General features: G+C 38.7%; 2 protein-coding genes across 2 annotated transcripts; one reads left to right on the forward strand and one right to left on the reverse strand.

The window, feature by feature from the left end:
- The first annotated feature begins 13,292 nt into the window (after window positions 1-13,292).
- On the forward strand, window positions 13,293-14,443 carry LOC104415230 (bZIP transcription factor 53). The gene has a single exon (XM_010026485.3). It carries the CDS (start codon window positions 13,764-13,766, stop codon window positions 14,184-14,186), a length of 423 nt encoding a protein of 140 aa, XP_010024787.1. The 5' UTR covers window positions 13,293-13,763; the 3' UTR covers window positions 14,187-14,443.
- Window positions 14,444-16,015: 1,572 nt separating this feature from the next.
- LOC104417543 (DELLA protein RGL1) lies at window positions 16,016-17,803 on the reverse strand. The gene has a single exon (XM_010028798.2). The coding sequence runs from the start codon at window positions 17,801-17,803 to the stop codon at window positions 16,016-16,018; it is 1,788 nt and encodes a 595-aa protein (XP_010027100.2).
- Window positions 17,804-22,223: the final 4,420 nt, after the last annotated feature.

The following is a 22,223-nucleotide window of genomic DNA, read 5'->3' on the forward strand; positions in this document are numbered from 1 at the left end:
TGGATAGGGGATTTTCATCTCAAAATGTCTGATATGAGCACATGCACTTCGCGTGCGTTCCAAATTTTAAAAAAAAAAAAATCTAGATTTGCCAATAATACTAAACCCTAATGATTAATTTTTCAATTAAACTAAAGTCTAATTTGATGCTTTCTTCATCCAGAGAGAAGGCGATTGCACACTCGTGAAACCGCAGCCATCGCAGAGAGGGAAATTTCACCTAATGCATAATCGACTTTGTTAATTGCATACTTAATCCATGATCAACTTTGAAACGAATTTATTTGTTCAAGAGCCTGGGGCTCGAATTGACAAAAACACCACAATGTGCGAAACATGGCATGTGACATGCACGTGATTGTAGTCCGGAGAACGTCTGTGCCGCCGCATGTGAATTAGGTGGATCAATCAATACAAGATCATCAACTTTAAGGATACTTTTGAGACAAATACCCGTTCGGGAGGAACTATGAGAAAAATGCCTCGTTCCGGGGTCGTTTTCAAAATTCCCGAAGAAATTGTGGGATCGGGTCCTCATGCGCCTGTCCTGGAAAAATATCCACGAAACGACGATGGATCAGTGCCGGTTTGAATATTTTCTCCAGATCTTATGTTGTTTTTCTTTTTGTCTAGAACTCATGTTGCTTCTGTCTTTCTTGTGTACTTTGTCGTACTTTCTTTGAAAAACATGGATTTCTGCGGACATGGACCCACATCTAGATTGTGTCTCGCCCTTTTCAGTAAATTTGATATGAATTTATAAGCAAATCGTATTTGGATAATTTTGTTGTCGAAAGTGGCTATTTAGGTGTTGAATTCGAGTTTATGAACTTATGTCGTCGGAATACATACATAATTTTTATTGCACGCTATCATTAATTCGTTCATTTTGGCTATTGTTCGATGGAGTCGTGTTCAAAATTATCAACCCTTTTTGATCTTTTTGATTTATAATATGGGATGTTTTTTCACCCCAAGTAATTTGAAAAGACATGTCGAGTGCATCTTATGACAAAAAAATGTATATGATTTAACGTTATTGAAGTGATCTTATGAGATTCTAATGAAAAATAGGATAATTTACAGAATTTTCCCTGTGTCCCCATATAAAAACTTAACTTTAATCTAAAATCTAAGGTTACGAATAATATGTTTGGAATACAATTCATATTCCGCACATCACAACGATTTTCTCATTACATTTTTTAGTGGGCTAATCAAGTATTAAACTACTGACCCAAAAAAAATGATTAAAATGACTAGCATGTCTAGCCTCAAAATTCATGAAATATGTGTTTGATTTATGCTTGACGTAAATTCAAATATGGCTTATTATTAATTCCATTGCCACTATGATATTATTGTTAAACATTCCATAAGATGACTAACATGTGTGTTTGGAGTAAATTTCATAATCGAAATCATCCACACATCAACCATATGGTAGCAAATGTGTTGTTGCAGCAATAGTGAATGTAATAAAAATTCTTCAAGTATCGCGTAATTAATCGTTACAAGAAGAGGACATTTAAGCTCCTTTTTCATTGGGCTCAATTATCAATTGAGATTTAAAAATGCTTAGACTAAGAACCAAAGCGATCCCATTTACGCACAACAAAGAAAACTATGTGACCTTTAAAAATTATAGATATAAGTGATCCTTAAATATAACTAATTATTTGTTACACAAAACCTTATTTAGTTAGGGGCCTTAGGGAGTTTTAGCTCAAAAATCGAAAGTCAATTACTTGGATCCACAAATTACAAACAAACTACTCTAATTCAAAACTATCCACATAAGCCAGAGGATTAAACTTGCTTGTAGAGTATTTCATGTGCCTCCATATAACCGGTTGTCACAATCCGAATTTACCCATTCTATGAAAGCATGGAAGTTAAGGTCCATTTGCTAATGCTTCTATTATGAAGAACAATTTATTTTCAGGAATGGTATTTTTTTTATTGCTATTCCCTAGAATAATTTCTCAATAAAATAACACATTCGAGTAACTCCATAAAATTTATATTATTGGAATGGAAAAAGAATATGAATGTGATTGGTACGATTCATAAAAAATTTTGTAATATAAAATTTCTTTTAATTTCTTTTTCTTATTCTTCCTTATCGTTGCTAACCGCTACTGCCGTCGATCGCCGACCTCTGACCACCACTGACCATCTCTGCCCGCCACTACCAATGACCGCCAACAACACCGACCACCACCAACCGCCACAACTAACGTTGCCAAGCAATCAGCGTCGTTAGCAATCATTGGCGGCGAAGGTCAGCAGTATTAGGAGGTCAATAGTTGGCAACGGCAACGGCGGTCATTGGTAGGTGGCGGCGTCAAAGGTCATCGGCAGTGGGTAGCAGCGGCAGCGGCAGTAGTCGGCCAAAGGCAAGCAGCAAAAGGGGGTGGCAGCCAACAAATAAGAAGAAAATAAGAAAGAAAACAGAAAATAACTTATTTCTAAAAATTGTTCTCAAGAACAAAATGCTACTTTTTTGTATTTCTTGTTTCCATTCTAAATCTATTCCCTAGCCACTTTTCTATTCCGAGAAATAGAAAAATTAATTGATGTTACCAAATGAATTTCTGTTCTCTTTTTTTTTCCGCGGAATAAAGAAACATAAATTGGGAGAAACAAAAATATTACCAAATAGGGCATGCCATCCTTTTCCACGTTGCAATAGAAATTAAAACCCGTTATCAGTATTGAGCATGACCAATAAAAGAGACTGGAGATGAGTTCCCATTGGAGATGCATAGGCTAAGCGCATAAAGCATATGAAGCAGCAATTATGGTTTGGTATGCAAGGAACAAATGGCGGATGATGCATTTTACTAGGCGAGCATCGACCATTCATGTAAGACCCAAGAAGAAGCAGTGATAATTAGGAAATGCATGGAAGCACAGGACAACTTGCTACGAGAGAATTACAAAACCAAGCGAGAGAAAATGTACCTTATCAATTTTTTAAAAGCGTAGAAGCGAGTCATATCACACCAGGAGAAGTATAAGGGATGCAAGATGATGATACAACTAAATAATGACTATGGTGTTAGGGAATATGACTTTGCAATCTAATAATGAAATGAATATCATGTGGGAGGTGTTTGAAAGCAAGATTGGCCACCCGAACACAAATTGATTAGGAGCTCATGTCACTCTCCTGAATATGGCCATGACAGGCGAAACCAATTGATTTATAGAGTCAAGTATCAACAAATGAATCGAAAATCTAACTGAACCGAAAAGTTCGATTTTTCCAGGTTGGGTTCTCATTAAAAACCAAAACTTTTTTTAATTGATTTGGTTAATCAAACCAAATTGATAAAATCTAAAAAAAAAAAAAATCCCTTTTATTATTTAAAAAAAATCATTTTTTTGAAGAAGAAAAAAAGAAAGAAAAAGAAAAGAATAAAAAATAATAAAAATTTTGATTTTTTAAAAAATAAAAAGATTATTGAAAGGGGTGCATGCAAAAAAAAAAAAAAAACCAAAACTAAAACTAAAAATAAAAAAATTGAACCAAACCACTTACGCCCCTACATGAGATACCCAAGTTAGAGGGAGATGTTGTATGACCGGTCACGATGCGGTGTTTCACGATACAAGCCATCAACTAAGCTAGTTCGGTGAATTAGCTCGCCAAGGCCGCATGGTCCAATAACTGGGACTAGTTGGCTAGAATTGTGACGTAGAGTCTCCATGCCGGTGTTCTTGGATTATGAAAAAAGCAATTTATATACAAGCCATACAACCTAAGTTGACTTGTATAAAGTAGTCTTCCCTTAGTCCTAATAGCCTATGGGATAAAATCCATTTAACTACTTAATTAGCTTAAGTATAGATAATTGAAGAAACAATAAAGATTGCTTTTAGGTTCCTCTTTATCTACGCGGCATAGAATGACTTAGGATGAAGATCATCTATACCCATTTGCACTCCCATTCAGTGGTTTATCGATATAAGCTATATATTGACTTACATAATTCAATTCTGAAATTTAACGTTTGATCCATTAATTGTTTGATGATGATTGATGTATATGAGATGACAAAAAGGGATTACAATATCTCCCTCCCCGTCATTAATGATCTAATGAGAATCTTAGTGAATTTGAGGGGTGAAGATCTTTTACCATAAATTGTGCTCTTTTTGGCTTCCTAATAAATATCAACAATCGGTAAAAGTTTCATTCCCATAAATTAATGGTTGAGATTCATTAAGATAGCGATAATAACACTATTTATGGATGTATGGGATAAAATCCATTTAGCTACTTAATTAGCTTGAGTATAAATAACTGAAGAAACAATAAAAATTGTTTTAGGTTCCTCTTTATCTACACAGCATATAATGACTTTGGACGAAGATCATTTATTCTCGTTTGCGCTGCCATTCATGCCTTGTTGATCTTAGCTATTCATTGAAATACAGAATTCAATTCTGAAATTTAACGCTTGATCCATCAATGATTGATGATGATTGACGTATATGAGATGACAAAAGGGATTACAAGATCTCCCTCTGCGCCCCCTCCCTTCCCCGTTATTAATGATCTAATGAGAATCTTGGTGCATTTGATAATGAGAATCTTGGTGCATTTGAGGGGTGAAGATCTTTTACCATAAATGGTGCTCTTTTTGACTTCCTAATAAATATCAACCATCAATAAAAGTTTCATTCCATAAATCAATGATTGAAACCATCAATAAAAGTTTCATTCTATAAATCAATGATTGAGATTCATTAAGATATCGAGAATGACACTGTAAATGGTAAAGAATCCACGTTTGCACTAAAAGGACTATAAATTTATGTTGCCAAACACCCGATCTTTTGCTCAAGGATCATAGGCTAAAAAATCCTAGTAAAGTGGTTCCGAAACGCACCCTCAAATGTCGGAGGACCAAATATCCAGCTCACCGCATGTCAAATTCTTGGCTGGCCTAAATTTGACGAAATGGGCCAAAACTCGTATTTGTCATTAATTTGTTACACGATGTTCTAATATATTAGGTGAAAATTTTTCTTTACACTTTTTCATTTCTTCCAATATCATACGAAAGAAAATGAATTCATTTCAAATTAGACATTAATTCAAGTTTTTATAAAAACATGAACTAAGATCCTGACGCCTTGGGCTGGTCCCGCTGTCAAATTCTTGCTACTAAGCCCGCGATGATCATGTGGGCCATTTCATGAGAAAAGTGTGCTACTATTTGTCTATTACCAACTAGTTGTTCTTTTTATGTGACAAGCAATTTTAAATTAGGAGAAGTTATTCTCTATTTATCCATAGGTAGGGATTTCTCAAAGTCGATAGTTTTATTTATATGCAGACTTTATTTATTTTGCGGAAAATGAATGATTTTTAAAAATTAAAAACAATCGCTTGTATAGCTTAAATAATTAATTAATGAAAAATATTTTAATTACCGACAATAATTTATATTCAAACACTTTCGTAAACAATTGAAATATTTTTCATTCATTTAATTTTATAAGCAATCACGTTTAAGAAAAATTTTGCTAAATCATTCATTTTTTATGAAGTAAAAAGAGCCATGGTAAGTGACCTAATCGGCCCGTTTGGTTCAACTTTGGGAAATGGCTTTGCATTTCCTGAAGTATTTTTGAATGAATGGGCATTTTGCGAAGGCAAGTGTGTTTGTAAACTCATTTTTGTGTATATTTTGCAAAACAACTTTAAGGTAAAAAGAAAAAGGAAAAAGAGAAAGGAAAATGGAGGAGGAGATGCAGCTGTGTGGAGAGGGGAAAATCGTGGGAGCAACTCGGTGGTGGTGGTGGTGGTGGGGAGGCGGCTAGTGGCAGTGGCGGTGGGGGAGGTGGCTCACCCGAGGCCGCTTGACCCCAAACGGCGGCACCTAAGGCCCCATGACCTAGGCATCACCCAAGGTTGCCTGACCTCAGGCCACCTCGCCTGAGGTCGCGCGACCTCAGGTGACCTTCCTAGCGGCTAGATCTAGCCACTCGCTAAGCACCGCCTGTTGGCTAAGCTTAGCGATGGAGCAATAGGTCCAAATTTAAGGAATAAGACATTGAACAGTATTTTTTTTAAGGCAAAAGGGGAAACATGATTATTAGTAAGGGCAATATTGGAAAGAAAAAAATTCATTAACCTCAGCCTAGCATTCCAAATGCTAGTATTTGGCAAATAAAGCCTAAAAAATGTGAACCAAATGCTTAATATTTTTCTCAAGGAGTTTTGGGAGTTCAAAGTTCATTGGGAATGTCAAACTAAATAGGGCCATTATAGGGAGTCCACCCTCTTTTTCATGTCAATGTTGTAAGAGCATATTATCTTCTTCAGTTGGTTTGTTTTTTTTAAAGAGGAAATGGTGGATGATCAAGAGATGCATTTGCAAGCATTGAAGGACTAACTAGATAGTCAGCCCATTTCCTCCAAGTAATGAGAAAATGACACAAATGCTTCTTAAATTTTGATTTAATGTGTAATGTGGTCATTAAAAATTTAATTTATTTAATATAGTTCTTGAATTTTAGCTCAATGTATAATGTCGTTCCTTTTAAATTATTCAACGTAGTTATTGAACTTTTGATACATGTTCAATTTACTCTATGAATTATATGTAAATGTTCAATATTATCTCTGAACTTGAATCAATGGAATGATGATATTGAAGATTTCCATATAATATAGAGACTAAATTAAACACATACCAACAATTTAGATATTATATTAAAAAAATTAAAAATTCAAGAATTGCATTGCATATTGGGGTGATGTTTGGGAACCACATTGAACAAATAAAAAGTTCATGGATGCATATTGAACCAAAGTTTGGGGAACATTTGTGTCATTGTCTCTTGAAATCAAATTTCATGTCATTCCTTTTAAGTTAGAGATCCCAACAACAAATTGTAGGAGGGGGAGATTGAAATCAAGTTTACTCCATCAAAATGGGGTCGCCTGGCAAATTGATGTAATCTTGCTTGTCATGAATAAGTATTTCCCAAAACGAATTTGCCGAGATAAAAGAAAAGTTGCTTGAAATGATTATTTTTTATCTGTGAGACACACCATAGTCTTTCTCCCTTTTCTCATTTACATACAAGATTAGCATTTCTAACATCACTCTATTGTTAAATCCGTACATACGTTTGTAACGTGCGATGAATTTGTTATTTTGTATTGTTGTTTCTACACGATAACCTTTTGAACAAATGCACGAGGAAGAACATCAGCCCACGATAATGATGTTAGGATTTTAGCTCGCCATGAAGACCGGCCCAAAGGAAAGAGGCCCATAGAGGAATTCAAAATGAACCAAGGTCGTCGAGAGCTAGGTGGCCGGTTTGATGGTATCCTGTTTTCTGTATTATCTAGTAAGTTTGTGGCAGCGTTCGATTTCGATTGTCATGTTTCAGGTTTTGGTTGGTTCGAGACTACTCCTGGCCGTGGCAGTATCCACATAGTGTGTGATCTATGGATGCGGTTGTTTCAGCAAAAAAAAAAAAAAAAAATTACAAATTATTTTATGAATTTTTAAGCATTTGATTTTGGTGAAAATGATCAATCGATTGAAAATCATTTACGGTAAAAAAAAATATATATGCATGGTTACAATAAAAATGAATTCTTTAACCCAAAATGAATAAAGCATTTTTCTAGAAATTGATTTCCCAAAAAGCATTTTCTTTCGATTTGAAATTTTCCTCAAAATAAGCACGTTCTAAATCGAGTTATTTTAGTGTCCATTGAAGAGTGCGCGATAGAGAACAAAGGCGTACCAAGATTTGGCAGCAAAAATAAACAAAACAAAGTGAAGTTTTGCGTTGAATTACCTACTTGCAGATGTTACATCCGAAAACTTTTGAAGGACGCCACTCTTGATTTTGCTAGTCAGCAACGAGCATCGTGAAATTCCAGATTCTCGTGATGCTAAGTTTCGATTGATCATGATGTTTTTCTGTGCAAACCAAGTGCTTCGAAGAGGGTTAGGCCGTGCTTTCCACCTGAATGTGAGCGGGCTTGATTTTTAATTGATCATTGGCCTAAAGATCTATGTCCTGGGTATATTCACGAGCAATCCTCCAAAGATCAATTATTAAATCAATTATTAAAGTGGGGATATTCACGAGCAATCCACCTTCAAGGGAAAAATCCATGATGATAATCTAACTTTGCAAAAACATATGACCCCTTCGTCACCGAACCTGCTAATTTTATCACAAGGATAATCTAACTTTCGAACGAGGATATACATATAATCTAATTTGACAGTCGACAACAATTCCAAAAAGCAAAAACTTTCTTTCTACTTATTTTTTGTTTATTTAGAATTGCCATACTTTTTAAAATTTTCTTCTTTAAAATTATCTCAAAAGATATTTTTCGACGTTCATTTAACAAAAAATAAACTAGTCGGGAAACTATTTTCCATCAACAAAAAAAAAAGTCTTCTAAAATAGAAGAAAACTATTTTCACTTTTCAGAAAGAGGAAAATGTTATCTATATATTTTTTCACCTCACTTTTTCACTAAACACCTTTTTCTTTTTTTTTTTATATTTTTCTTGTTTAAAAATCGAGTTTTTAATTATTTTTTTATTTTTTTTCTTTTTTTCTTCTTCCTAGGCCGTTCTCTAGCCATAGTGGCCACCGATAACTAGCCATAGGTAAACTTGAGCCTCGCCAGCTTGGAAGAAGGAGAAAAAAAGGAAACAATAAAGAATTAAAAAATGGATCTCATAAAATAAAACAATAAAAATATTTTTGAAAGAAGTGCATGCAGAAAAAGTTTTCCTTCTCGAATTTTTAAATTTCAACTAAACATTGAAAAATATTATCATTTTTTTAAAAAATAATTTTCAAAAAAATAATTTTCAAAAATGTCATAATTTTCGGAAACGAAACAAAACTTAAGTGTCCTAACTTTTGTACGCCCATGATGTCCTTGTCGCCTTTGGATTGTGGTGGCGTTCCATTTCAATTGTCACATCAAGCTTTTCTTTTCTTCCTCTTATTTTCCTATTTTGTTATAGGGTTTGGACGATTCAAAAGATTGTGAACTAAATCAAGTTATCCCCTGTGAAATAGATTAGGTTATCTCAATGTTCGTTGGAGGAGTGTGCAATGGAGTATAAGTACGTTGTGAGAGTTGGCTGCAAAAATAACAAAAACAGATTGAAATTTCACTGTTGAATAGAAGTTTTTTGAAAGTCATAACTCTTGATTTGCTAGCTGGAATGAAGTCTCATGAAATCCTAGATTCTCGTGGTGACACGGGGAATTCTCCTATGATCGAGGCCAAATTTCGATTGATCATGATGTTTTTCTATGAAAACCAAGTGCTTCAAAGAGGGTTAGACCGTGCTTTGCTTTTGAATGTGAGTGGGCTTGATTTTTAATTGATAATACGCGAAAAGATCTGTCTTGTGCTACCGTTCGTGACAGGCTATCCACCAAAGATCGAATATTGAAGTGGGGATATTCATTTTCATCCTGTCTGCGTACTTCATAATGCTGCCAACAAAGCTAGGGATCACATCATTTTCCAGTGGTAGCTTCTCGATAGTAGGCTGGAAATGGTAATTCGGTACTTTCTAGTATCTCCAAGCAAGTATTTTCATGGACGGAAGAACTTCAACGAGCAATCCACCTTTTCAAACGGCAATCCAGATCATCCGTTTTATCGAGAATTGCTTAGAATGAATACTCATATCATGTTTGGACAACTGGGAATGAGAAAGTTCGTGATAGTTCTACTGAATGCCAATTTTAGGCCCATTAATAGAGGCATTAAATTCAAATCATCATCCACAAATATTTGAATGAAATCGATTACCGATCCTTAAAGAAGGTAATGTGCTACCTAGGTTTTGAATAAGACATATCTTGTAGTAGTTAATAACTTGTCATTGCATGGTTTGCGCATGTAGGAGGACTTGATCCGCATGCGATCTTTTCGCGTATAAGTTCTTTACGTATGAAAAACAAAAGGACGAACTTCTAGTCGCTCCAAGTCCACTCTATACCTGAATTTGGCCAAAACGAGAACGGACAATTTGGACTCCATGATAAGCCCAGAAAATCAGTAGCCATGGAAAACCAGAGTGCAGAGACGGATGATGGTCCATCCATTGCCACGTATTGTCGAATAAAAACAAGTTGTTCAATCATTCATGATTCAGCTCGCACGGCAGATACAACGATACGTGTGGTTTTGTCGGTCCGCGGCGGCAATGCGCCAAGCCCAACTGTGATCCACATTCCAAATCCAACTTTCTTATTTCACATACTTATGTTTGCATCATTTTCTTTACTTTTCTACCATACTCACTTGAATCCATAACTTTCTTTTACAAAAAAAAAAAGAAAAGAAAAGAAAACATTCCAAATAAAAAAACGTTCATCCATTTATCAAAAATTCGACATGACCCAAGTGATAAAAAAACAGTGATGACATTTGTGTTGATCTTTTACTCGGAATTTGTTATCTTGAATTGTGCGATCTTCCAACCTAGTTTTTTTTTTTGGTCGAACTTCCAACCTAGTTTAGTATGTGTGATAATTGAAGAAAAATCGTCACCCTAGATTTATTTTCCAGAATAATTGCTGTACCAATATTAAATGAATCGCGGCCAAGATTACGTGATAAGTTGTAAATGAACAAACTTCTCTGGAGTCTCTATTTTATTTTTTAATGAATTTTTTGGCCCGCTAACAGACAAATTATCCCTATTATGGCCCTACTTCGTAAGTCAACAGTCATTAGATGCTCCTTTTCAATACGTTTCTATGAATAAAAGATGAACCGGATAAACGGGGCGGAGACACTTGTGCGGATATAGATAAGCATAGATAATGCTCCAAGCCAATAGAAAATTATGTAGCGAGCGGACAGACCCTGTTCCTAGCCCGGTTCTGTCAATTCACTTAGGAAAAACTTTAGTCCTACGACTCTAGTCGTCGTCACTTTCGTGTAATGTTAACGTACAATATCGCGTCTGCATGTCACTTAATATGAACGGGAGTGGGGTGTATTGTTGACCAATTCATGCTCCAAGAAAGAAAGAAGAAGAAGGGGAGAAAAATGCCACCTTTCTCGCCGCAAATATTGGATGAAGACAAACTTGATGCGTGCGAACATAATCCACCTTTACCGATTGATTAGGAGCGATTGTTGAGTGGTTCGTTTGCATGTGAGGCTGCTCAAATGGATCTCGCGTGGTGTTTACCTTATTCAATGGTGCATGTGAGCCTAGTCGACCCACTTTTGGGATCCCCAAATTCCTTAGTCGTCAGCCGCCGATCATATGCGAAAATCAGCTGAGGCGATGAATCCCGAGCACAAGTGAAATGCTCGCCGGTCATCTCCTCATACGGTTCAGGCACTATAAGGACAGTCGAGGTTTTTTTTTTTTCCTTTTTTCATCCTTTCTTCGGGTCTTCGAAATTTCTCAAAACAAGGTACAAAATGGATAACGACGAGGAGACTCACGGCTGCTACTTGGACTTCCTGATTTCAGAAACGAGTTCCACGACTTTCCTTATTAATTTGACCATGTTTTCCATCTCCATCTTGTCCCAAGTGGTCATAGATTTGGCAGGGACGTACCTCGACCTCTTGTACTACATGGTCTTGTGGGGATGCACGTGGTCCGGTTGTACAAATTATGAATCTTATTCACGTACGAACTTAGCTAGATATAAATACGAATAATGCCCATAAATATAATCTACTGACGAGAAGGGTGATTGCAAGACTTCGGTTACCGTTGTTGGAAAACATCGCCGATTTGATTTTCTACCTCCTGTTTATTTTGGTAGATCGGCTTGATAACGCTTGGTTAAGATATTATAAAATAGAAAATTGAATTTTTAAAAGAATGTCTGGAAAGGGAAAACAAATGAAATATGGGCAATTTATACATTTGTTGCCATTCTCTATCTACTAGAAATCACAAGTAAAATAAGAGTTCATTTTTTTTACAGAAAATGAATGATCTTAAAAAATGGTCGCTTGAAATAATTAATTGATGAAAAACTTTTTATAAGCAACAATAATTTATATCTAGGCATTTTTATGGATGATAATAATATTTTTTGTTCGTGAGACAGTTCGGTCCATATCCGGTGTGGGCGTTAGAGCATTGAGAGGACCAATCATTAAATCATTCATTTTTATTGAAATAAATGCACACTAGGATTATTTCCCTTTTGCATGCTCAATCAATATTTGGTAAATTTTACTTACATAGAAGACAACTAATTTTCAACCCCTTTTCCTTAAAATGTCAGTCCTATCCTGATCACGAAAAGCCCTGACCTCGTTCAAGAATTAGCTAGGGTGAATATTGTACAGAGAATTTTCGATTAATTTACTCAGATTAAAGAAATGGAGGCAATGTTCAATTCAAATACTTCCCCCATTCACAGCTTTGCGTATACTATTATAATAAATTGCAGACCTTATCTTCATCCTCAGAGCATTAAATAATTAATTCGATTCGCAGCGGCCGAAAGTATTCAACCCAAAAGCACAATTTTTCAAAGAGTTTTGATGCCCCAAGTAATTGCGGCTGCATCCTATCCGTAATTAAAATACATTGGTCAAATCCACCTAAAAATACTTTTCTCAACTTTCTCAACATTATCACCTGGGGCCGCCGGTGCTCATAATTCGTGGGCACGTCGTTATCAAATAGATCTATTTCTTAACCCACATTTTATGAGATAATTTATTATACAAATCATAAATAGATTTAGAATGGTATCCTATAATAATATAGGTGTTAACTAGGTTCACAATTTATTATTTTATAACTCTTTTTCGCCATCGCTCGATCTCACGTTCGCTCGCTTTGCACTCTTACCTCAATTTGGGTATGAACTTTCCTATATTTGATCAAATATGGAAGTGTTTTTAGCAGTATAAGGTTGGCTTTTGTTTTTGTTTAGTTGGGTATATGGGTTATTAAATTTGTATTGTATGAAAATAGGTCATTTGAGTCAAACCATTATTGATTCTGCCTACGTATTTGACTGGTGGGAGCTAAAATTTATCATTTATGGAAGGAAGTAGAAGTAGAGATAGAAACTATTAATATGGGTAGATAGAGATCATGCCCCTGGAAAGTACCTGCCAATTTCTCCGAGGTTTGGCGCGATTTCATTACCAATTACGGACGTTCATTTCTTCCTCTTACGAGGAAGATTCCAAAGGCACTTCCTCAGGTCAATCTCTCACCTATCCGCATAAATAAACAAATCATTAAATTCGAGGATGCAATCATGAAGGGATGTCGATAAGAAACTTATCCTCTCCCTTTAAATTCTTCCTCCAGGAGGCTCTTTCAACCCTCCACCACTCCGCCATCCCCACCATCTTCTCGATCAGTTTCGATTCAAACTCCTCCTGAATTCTTGCCTTCCTTCTTGTTCGACGACCCTTCTCTGCACAAATCTCAAATCTTATTAAGATCTTTGAAGATGGTCTTGTGACTATCTTTCGAATCAAGATGTTTCTATAGCTCTCTCCCTGCGTGTCATGAGCTCAATCACTGCTGTCTCTCTAAATTTCCTGTCTCATTCAGTCTCCGTTGTGTTGCTGTATTGGTTCTACGTGTTTTCATGAACCTGATCTGTCCTAAATAAGTTGCATTCGTATATTTGTGTCTCGCCATCCACCTGTTTGTCTTGGCTTTTCACTCGCTGTCGGATCGATTCATTTGACCAAGAGCCCACGAAGTTAGCGAACCCGAAGGATGATGTCCCTAACACAAGGGAGCTCGGGGTCGGATGCCGATGTCCGGTACTTGGGGACGGACGAGAAGAAGAGGAAGCGGATGCTGTCAAACCGGGAGTCGGCGAGGCGGTCGAGGATGAGAAAGCAGAAGCACCTCGAGGACCTGACGAGGGAGATGGGCGCGCTGGAGAGAGAGAACCGCGAGATCATCAAGGCGTACAAAGAGAAGGTGCACGGCCACCTTGGACTCCAGTCGGAGAATGAAGCCCTGCTTGCAGAGAAGGCAGCACTGATGAATCACCTGAACGGCATGGAATCGATGATCGGAAGTTTCAACAAGAACGGGCCATGCCAAAGGTTCAGTTCTGCGGTCCAAGAGCCGTGGCAGGTCCACAGCTCATCGCAACAGATCATGGCTTCTGCTAGCATGTCTAGGATTTAGGTGACGTCTAATTCTCATGTTAAGGTGTCTGTAGCTGCCGCCCACCCCAGTACAAGTCATTGTTAGGCTCACCTCTTCTGTCTGTCATCGTTGCTCATTCCTTCGTTGTTCTTGATTGCGTGTGTGAAAGATGGGAAGATATGTCCGTGCTGATATTTGACTGCATCGGAGGCAGCATGCTGCTTTGTTCTATCTTTCAGCTAAACTACACGATTCATAGATGCAAATTGATCTCAAATCATTACCAGTTTGATTATCGATGAATTCGCATGCTTCTAACGTGACCTATTGAAAATGAATCTTTTGGCAACACCAGCACAAACAAGTTAATACATCGCCAGTCTCATCTGCCTGCCTTGTGCGCATTCCAGGACTTGGTTTCAAGAACATGGCTGTTGTTTTTTTAATTTTTCTTCAACTGAGAAGCAATGCCGACCGAAATGTTCCGTGTTTTGTACGCATTCTCTAACCCTTCTTTCAGGAAGACAGCTAATCAGCTCATGCCAATAGACAGTTTCCCTGGTCTGGAAGGCAGCGATTTGGTTTTGTGCTTCGACTAGCCTTTACAACCGGCGACAGTCCAGAGACGTATTGCAGGCCAGATTATGTATTCGTCTAAATCTGACATCTACGCGTATAATATGACAATGAGAGTTTCAGTAGGGCAACTATTGGGGGTACTTATACGGTCTTATCTCAACTCTCATCATGTGAATGACACCTGGAACTTTTCTAGAGTCCTCCAGGCTCTAGCACAGTCTCTTTTGATAATTCAGAATATGAAATTGCCCATGAATAGTCAGTACTATGACAGTTGAAAATGACTGATGCTCTAAAAGTACAATAGGGTCTCCAAAATCAGGCCATGATTTTGCCCTAGCTAGAATTACTTTGCTTAACTGTGCATCTCCTTGCAAGTATGTGAACCTCCTCGGTCGAGCTCAGGTGTGGTTGATGTACATTTCATCTAGGATAATACGACAGCTCTTGTCATTGCACTTGAACTGGTGGCACTGATGGTGAACCCGATCGAAGGAGCTTTGGACTACTGCATGCTTTAGAGAAGAATCGGGTGTTTCGGAGTGAATGGACATGCTGTCGAGTCCCCACAATTTGGATATGTCGCTGGAGGTCAATTCAAGTTTAATGTTAAAGTACATCAGAGGGAGCGGAAACAGAACTGTAAATAAACATTCAAACTTTGGCATCGTCTAGTGACATATCGCCCTAGTGAATTGCTAATCATTGTCTGAGATTCTGTACCTGCCACCTTGCAAGAACGCTAGTTACATTTGCAGAGACCTATTTCACTTGACACATTCGATCTCAACTGAAAGGCATTTGGGATAAATTATAGTACAATGAACTTTTCAAACTAACAAGAACAGCGCCAACATTGCTGTTTGGTAGCCACTTCAAAGGAAATCTTCAGCACAGAAGTTAACGAGGAAGTTAATGCTTTCAAACACACGGTAGACTGCAATTTTCATCAGATTAAATGCACATTCTGGTACAGGACTCAAGCCAAGAGATGATATGCAGGAATTGAATTCCCAGGCAGGATGTACAGTCGTGCTGTGTTAGTAAAATCCCAGATCCTGGAATTATATCCTAACAGCTAGACTTTTTATCGTTTATTTTATGCCGATTCACATCTTAGGCACGGATGCAAGTTCATCTAATTAACAACAACGCAGTAGAAGCACACTGCAAATAGATTCTACACAAAATGACAGGACTTTAAGAGGAATGGATGGTGATTTCATCGTCTCTCTTCCTATATCTGCAGTGTGCAAGACTGAGAAATGTTCAGACTGTTCCCCTTCCAATCAGATGAACTTCAAGACGGAAAGAGACAGCACCGGCGTGCCCTTCCACCCAACGAGAAGACATTTGTCGTTCATATCGAGCGTGCAAAACCTCCCGCAGCCGAACTTTTTCATGACCAAGTTCGCTTGGTACAGAGATGAACTGCTCAATTCCGCCTCAATCATGCTGAAACGGGCAAAAAAGGCCCTCCAAACATCAATCTTCACTGTTCGGACCATCCGTTCCTCACCTTCGGTGGCTAGAATGTTCTTAACCCCTTGGCCAAAGAAAATCGATTCGATGGCCATCCTATTGGAATCTTCCCGACTCATGGAAGCTTCGAAGCAGTCAAAGCACGCAGCGTGGAAGAAGAGTGATTCGATAAAACGATTCCCAAAGTTCGGTGAATTGTGGTTAGCTTCGACTTCGGCAACCACCATTACACGTGGATTGGTCTTTCTAATTACTTTCATCAATGATTCAAGACGGTTGGGTTGCGGTATCAAGGTCCATAAGAAGAACTGAGAGTAGACGACCACGGCTTCCTCGGTATCGATCTCGAAAAGTTCCTCCTTGAGATCCAGCACATCTCCTACCACAACAGACTTGAAAGTGAAGGGCAAGCTCATGCTCTGAGCAAAATTTACTAACCTTTTACCGGTCTCGTCAATCAGATGCTTCGAAGAGGTTCCTACAGCAGTTATCTTCAGAAGCTCAATCTGGCGATCATAACATGATGCGAGCGCTTGCATTAGGATCGTCCACTGGAGCCCGAAGGCTATGTCGAGATCGATCACGTGAACCTTCTTTGCATCAGCCACATTTTCCACAATCGCCTGCACTCCTGCGAATTGCGCCACCTGCACGAACGGGAGCTCTTGATGGTACGCGATCCTGCTCTGCATCGGGTTCATCGTTTGTGCTTGGGGATCAGGTTTCTGTCCCTTTCCACAGGTGTTTACCGGGATTCTCCCACTACCTCGGTCGATCCTTTCGTGCAGCGCCTCGGCAAAGTAGAAAACTAGCCTTTGGATCTGATTGCCCTTGTTCGAGCACAAGTAGTCACACTGGTTCAGCAACTTGCTCGCCCGATGGAACTCCTGATGGTACACTTTCTCCGCTGCGAACAGAAGCAATAGAACTAGTTGTGCGTCCTTCATCTCCTGATCGGAGAGATCAGAGAAAGATAACCTGTATGGGTGGCTGAAAGCCGCGAGCGGATCGCCCACTGAGGAGGTGGTCTGGATGAAGTTAACTCCAGCCAACCTGATAATCTCTTCGGTCGACAAATTCTGCTCTGAGAGTCTGCTCAAACTGGTATTGCTGCTCAGCTCGACGATCTTGTCCCCGTCAAGCTTCTTCAACCTGTGCCCGTAGTTCTTGAGAAGCTCGAGGGATGCCAGCAAAAAGGGATGTCCCTTTTCTTTCTCGTCTTGACTGTCCTGGATTCCAATCTGCTTCGACCCAAGATTCGCAATCTCCTTCAAGCACGTTTGGAGTGGGGGACAGTCGACTTCAAAGTTCAAGTCATCGAGCAGATCATGAGCGGGAAGCGGATTCTCCTCCTGGTTCTGCAGTTGGTATTTCGAGAAGCCGAAGTCTGACTCCGACAAGTTGTCTCGATAGAGTCCAAAATCGGAGCTGAGAGTCCCAGTGAAAGAAGAGTCTCTCCAGTCCTCTTCTCTATAATGACTCTGCTTGCTTCCACTTCTTCCTCCCACAACATCATCAAGCTCATTGTTGGAACCAAGGTTTTCTAGGATGCCAACAGGATCGAATGCCCCGAACGAGAACACCGTAGACGTCATGTTGAAATGCACAAGCAGTTCACAGACCTATCTCAATTCTCATATATACTTGATAGGGGCTATCGGAAGAAGCAGAATATCATCATTGATTCACACCATTGAAAGAAGATTTTTCTTTTAACTAGTTTTCCAGCTCATATAATGAAGAAAACGTTCGCAGCTGGAAACATCAAGTATAGTCCTCTTGACGTCGACGTGCTGATAAAATCAAGACCGGCCTGACCCGCAACGCAACGCGGGTGTGACGAGTTCAGCGCAACTCTTGAATTCATGTCCGGCTATATGAAACCAGAACGATTATCTTAATACCCCAAAGGACATGAACAAGAACTAGAATCCAAAGGGCGCGACAAGGACTCCATCAGGACGAAGCATTCCTGGAATAAAGAAAATTCCTCAGAAGTTCAGCCAGAAGAGCCAGGACAAACATAGAACGAATCAACATATGACTAGTTACACACGGAGGAAGCAACCTGGGAAGGTCACAAGCTTACAAAGCCGCCCGCAGATTTCTAAGAGCTTCATCTTCTCCGAAGAAACATTGTGCAACACTTGACAGCAACGCTGGACGCTTCTTGTCCGTTTGCTTCATTGTTTATTCAGACTCGCATCGGGTGACTTGCGGACATGCAAATGAAACAGGCAGAACCGTTTAACCGAAATTGGTGCCTTCTCGTTACTTGTCGATCGAGGATATATAGCTAGTAACAAAAGATGATGATTCATGAAGAGCTTTTTACGTGGTTTCGCTTTGGCCATATGGCTTGTTTTCCTGGCCGGAGAAAGAGAGCGTCGATTGACCAAAGTGCGCTGTCGCGGAGCACCATATCAATCTCACATACGCGAGGATACAAAGCTGATATAGGATCTGAAAATCAAGCCGCAAAATGGCGCGCACATCGGCACATGAGCATTACTTAGAGAGGATCCATGAAGGAAAAGATCTTGCCTTCACCCGGATCTTGTGCGCCCGAAAGATCCAACGGTTCGCATGAGCTAGGCTTACACTATCCGGCCGCCGGCAATACGCGCTCTCGATGATGAGCTTACGTGGTTTTGATTTCGGCTACGAGCTTCTTCAGATTCGAGACAGCGCATGCCGATATGTAGCAGAAATGAGGCTGTATCTTCCTTTGCAAATTCGAATTTTGTAGGTAAAACGATGAAATAAAAATTTGAGAAATTGATTGACTATGGCTTATTCAACGTATTTTACTACGAGTCCATGAGAAAAATCACCATTACTTGCCAACCAGATAAGAAATTCACCAAGATATTGTTTCATATATTCTAACTCTATTAATTTGCTGCAAGAAATAAGAACTTGTTAAGCTGATGGAGAAAGTTACTAGTAAATAGTTGAGAGAAAGAACTTAAGGAATCATGGGAAGGAATAAAATAATAATAAGAAGCAAAGAAATCATATTTCAAATAAGCAATTCAAATTAGTGGCTATCCTTCCAACATGGAAGAAGGAGGTGGAATGGGGACGATTTAATTTCAAGTGTGGGTTTCGACTTCCACGCTCTGCAAGGAGGAAGGGTAAAATTCTAATAGTGAAAGTTAAAGTAGGAGTAGAATAGGACCGATAAAAAAAATAAGCAATTCAAACTTGAAAACAATGTTTCTAATCAATTCACGACATTCATTGAATACTTACTGACGTCTTGCTATCATAGAGGGTAAGGAAAATCTCAAATAAGGACCCAAAGTGAGTCTATTTCCTCAAATAAGGACCCGAAGTAGCCGTTGTTTCAAATAATGACCCAAAGTGGTTAACAAGTCTCAAATAAGGACCCAAACCCGCTAGCCGGCGAGCGCGTGACATTTCTGGTGGTCAGAATATGGGCAATTTTGTCCACAAAAAAATAGATAGAAATTAACAAATCCTAAAGACAAAACCCCCTCAACTCTTCACGTTCTTTTGACCTAAAAAATACTCTTTATGTTCTCACGTATTTCTTCTTCTGCTCTTCATCTTCTCCGTTCTTTGTCCTCTCTCGCTTGGAGCACCGAAATTTTCTGTTAATGGAACACGAATTGAAATACAACAAGAAACCCCTACCTTCGTTTCTTCACATCTTCTTCTTTTGTTTTCTTTCTTCGTTTCTTTCCAACGAAGAAGACAAATCTTGAGTAAAGCCACCTTTTTGTTATTGAGACACTCGTGCGTAACACGAGGGCCTAGATTCTTCATTATCTTTTCCTAGGTTCGCCATACACTTTGATTCACACTCCTGTTCAACCGAGATCAGTTTCGTTCAAATTGGTGCAATCGATCCTTCGTTCGTCAAAGTGGTTGTAACTTGTTGAAGCAACATGTCGACAAGTCGCGGGCATGGGTGGAATATCACATAGATGGTAGCGAGGATGGTGATGGTAGGAGGCTTTTGTTTTATGGTGTTCTTTTTGCTTGTTTTGTTGGATTTTTGAGTTAATGTCTCTTTTGTCCGAAAAAATGCATATGAGTTGTCTCCAAATGAGAGGGGACAAAGAACGTAAAAGATGAAAAACAGAAAAAAAAAATAACATGAAGAGTTTGGGGGTTTTGTTTTTAGGGTTTGTTAATTTCTATCTATATTTTTTTGGGACAAAATTGCCCATATTCTGGCCATCAGAAATGTCAAACGCTCATTGACTGGCAAGTTCAGGATCTTATTTGAGACTTGTTAGCCATTTTGGATCCTTATTTGGAACAACGGTCACTTCGGGTCCTTATTTGAGAAAGTAGGCTCACTTTGGGTCCTTATTTGAGATTTTCCCTAGAGGGTAATATTCCAAATTGCCTCTAGGATTGGACACTTAGGGCATGTTCGATAGCGATTCTATTTTTGGGAACAACTTTTTGATCAGAAATGATTTAATTGATTTTGTTGTTGGGAACAATTTCTCAGCAAAAAAAATGCACTTGGTAATTGTACAAAATTTCTATTCTCAAGATAGAATTGTGTTTGGTAAGATTCTTAATTTTTTTTCTTGTTTCTTTTAATTTTTTAATACTTTAATTATATTTTTTTTTTTTCTTTTTTTTTTTTTTTTCCCTTTCCCTTCTTCTTCCTCCTTTTTGTGGCTAGTCACCCCACCGCCATGGTCGGTGATCGACTGGACAAGGTTCGGTGAGCTCGTTGGAGCCTCACCAAGCTAGGGCGAGGTCGAGCCTTGCTAGTAGCCAGGCGAGCCTTGCCTAGGCGGTGCAAGGTTAGCCTCGCCCTGGCCTGGCAAGGCCCACCCTTGCATTGACTAGCGAGGCTTGGCCTCGCCTTGGCTGGGCAAGCTTGAGCTGGCCCAGATTTGGTGAGGCCAAGCTCAGTAGCCACCGGCGAGGCAGATCTAAGTGAGCTTGAGCCTCGCTCGGCCAAGGCAAGGCTCGAGCCGATGAGCCTCACTATGGACTTGGCGTCGCCGAGGGCCAATCTATCGAGGTAGCCAACCCTCGTCGGCCATGGCCAATGTTGGCGACTGGCCAAAAGGAGGAAGAAGAAAATGAAAGAGAAGATAAAAGCAAAAATTAGACTTGATTGTATGAATTGTTCTTGAAAACAAGAAGTAATTTTTTTCTACATCTTAATTATATTCCAAATCTATTCCTATGAGCAAAAAACGGATTTTGTTCTTTTTTTGTTTTCGGGAACAAAAGAACAAAATCAGTTATTTATGTTAATATTACTAAATACGCCCTTTACTCACCAATCGAACAAGCAATTAATTGACATTTTTACATAGTTTCTAACACGTCTAGGACTTTAGTAAAGTCATTAGAAATTTACTGAGATGCCTTTAACCACAAGAATGGAAATATGACTTTTGATGTAAAACTGCTAACCGATAGATGCGAGACGTTTTGCAGATGAGTCTAAACTTCTTGTGTCGAAAAAAAGAAATTCGTGTGTCGTGCAATGATTCAACAACCATCAGGGCCGTCAGAAAAGCCCAACTTGAACCGGCCCGATCGACCATCACACCGCAAGCAGCCAAATTATGCATGCGTATGAGTGGCCAAAGAAATCTATTATATGTCCAAATGCGTGTGACCCGAGGCATCAAATCAACAAAATCCAAAGCACGTGATCTCATCTTCTTGCATATTAACTTTATATGAGTTGATTTAACCTGCTATGTTCCTTTATTTAGAATATCTCAAGAAAGCTGCCGAGATCTAATTGGTGCAGAGTACGTGTTTAAGATTCCGAGATGAACATTTTATTATACCTTATGGACTTTTCAAGATTGATGGAGATGCTAGCGGTGACTAGGATATGCATTATAGGGTATCAACCCCTACTTAGAATTTGGGTTTGGGGTTGTCCATTAATTTGATATTTAACATAGATGATTCGGGTTTGTGTAGACTCAATGCACCTGATCCCTTGATATTAGTGAATTCATATGAGACTTAACATAATCTAAATAATATAGGTGA

This window comes from Eucalyptus grandis, chromosome 8, assembly GCF_016545825.1.
Source record: "Eucalyptus grandis isolate ANBG69807.140 chromosome 8, ASM1654582v1, whole genome shotgun sequence".
Lineage (NCBI taxonomy): Eukaryota > Viridiplantae > Streptophyta > Magnoliopsida > Myrtales > Myrtaceae > Eucalyptus > Eucalyptus grandis.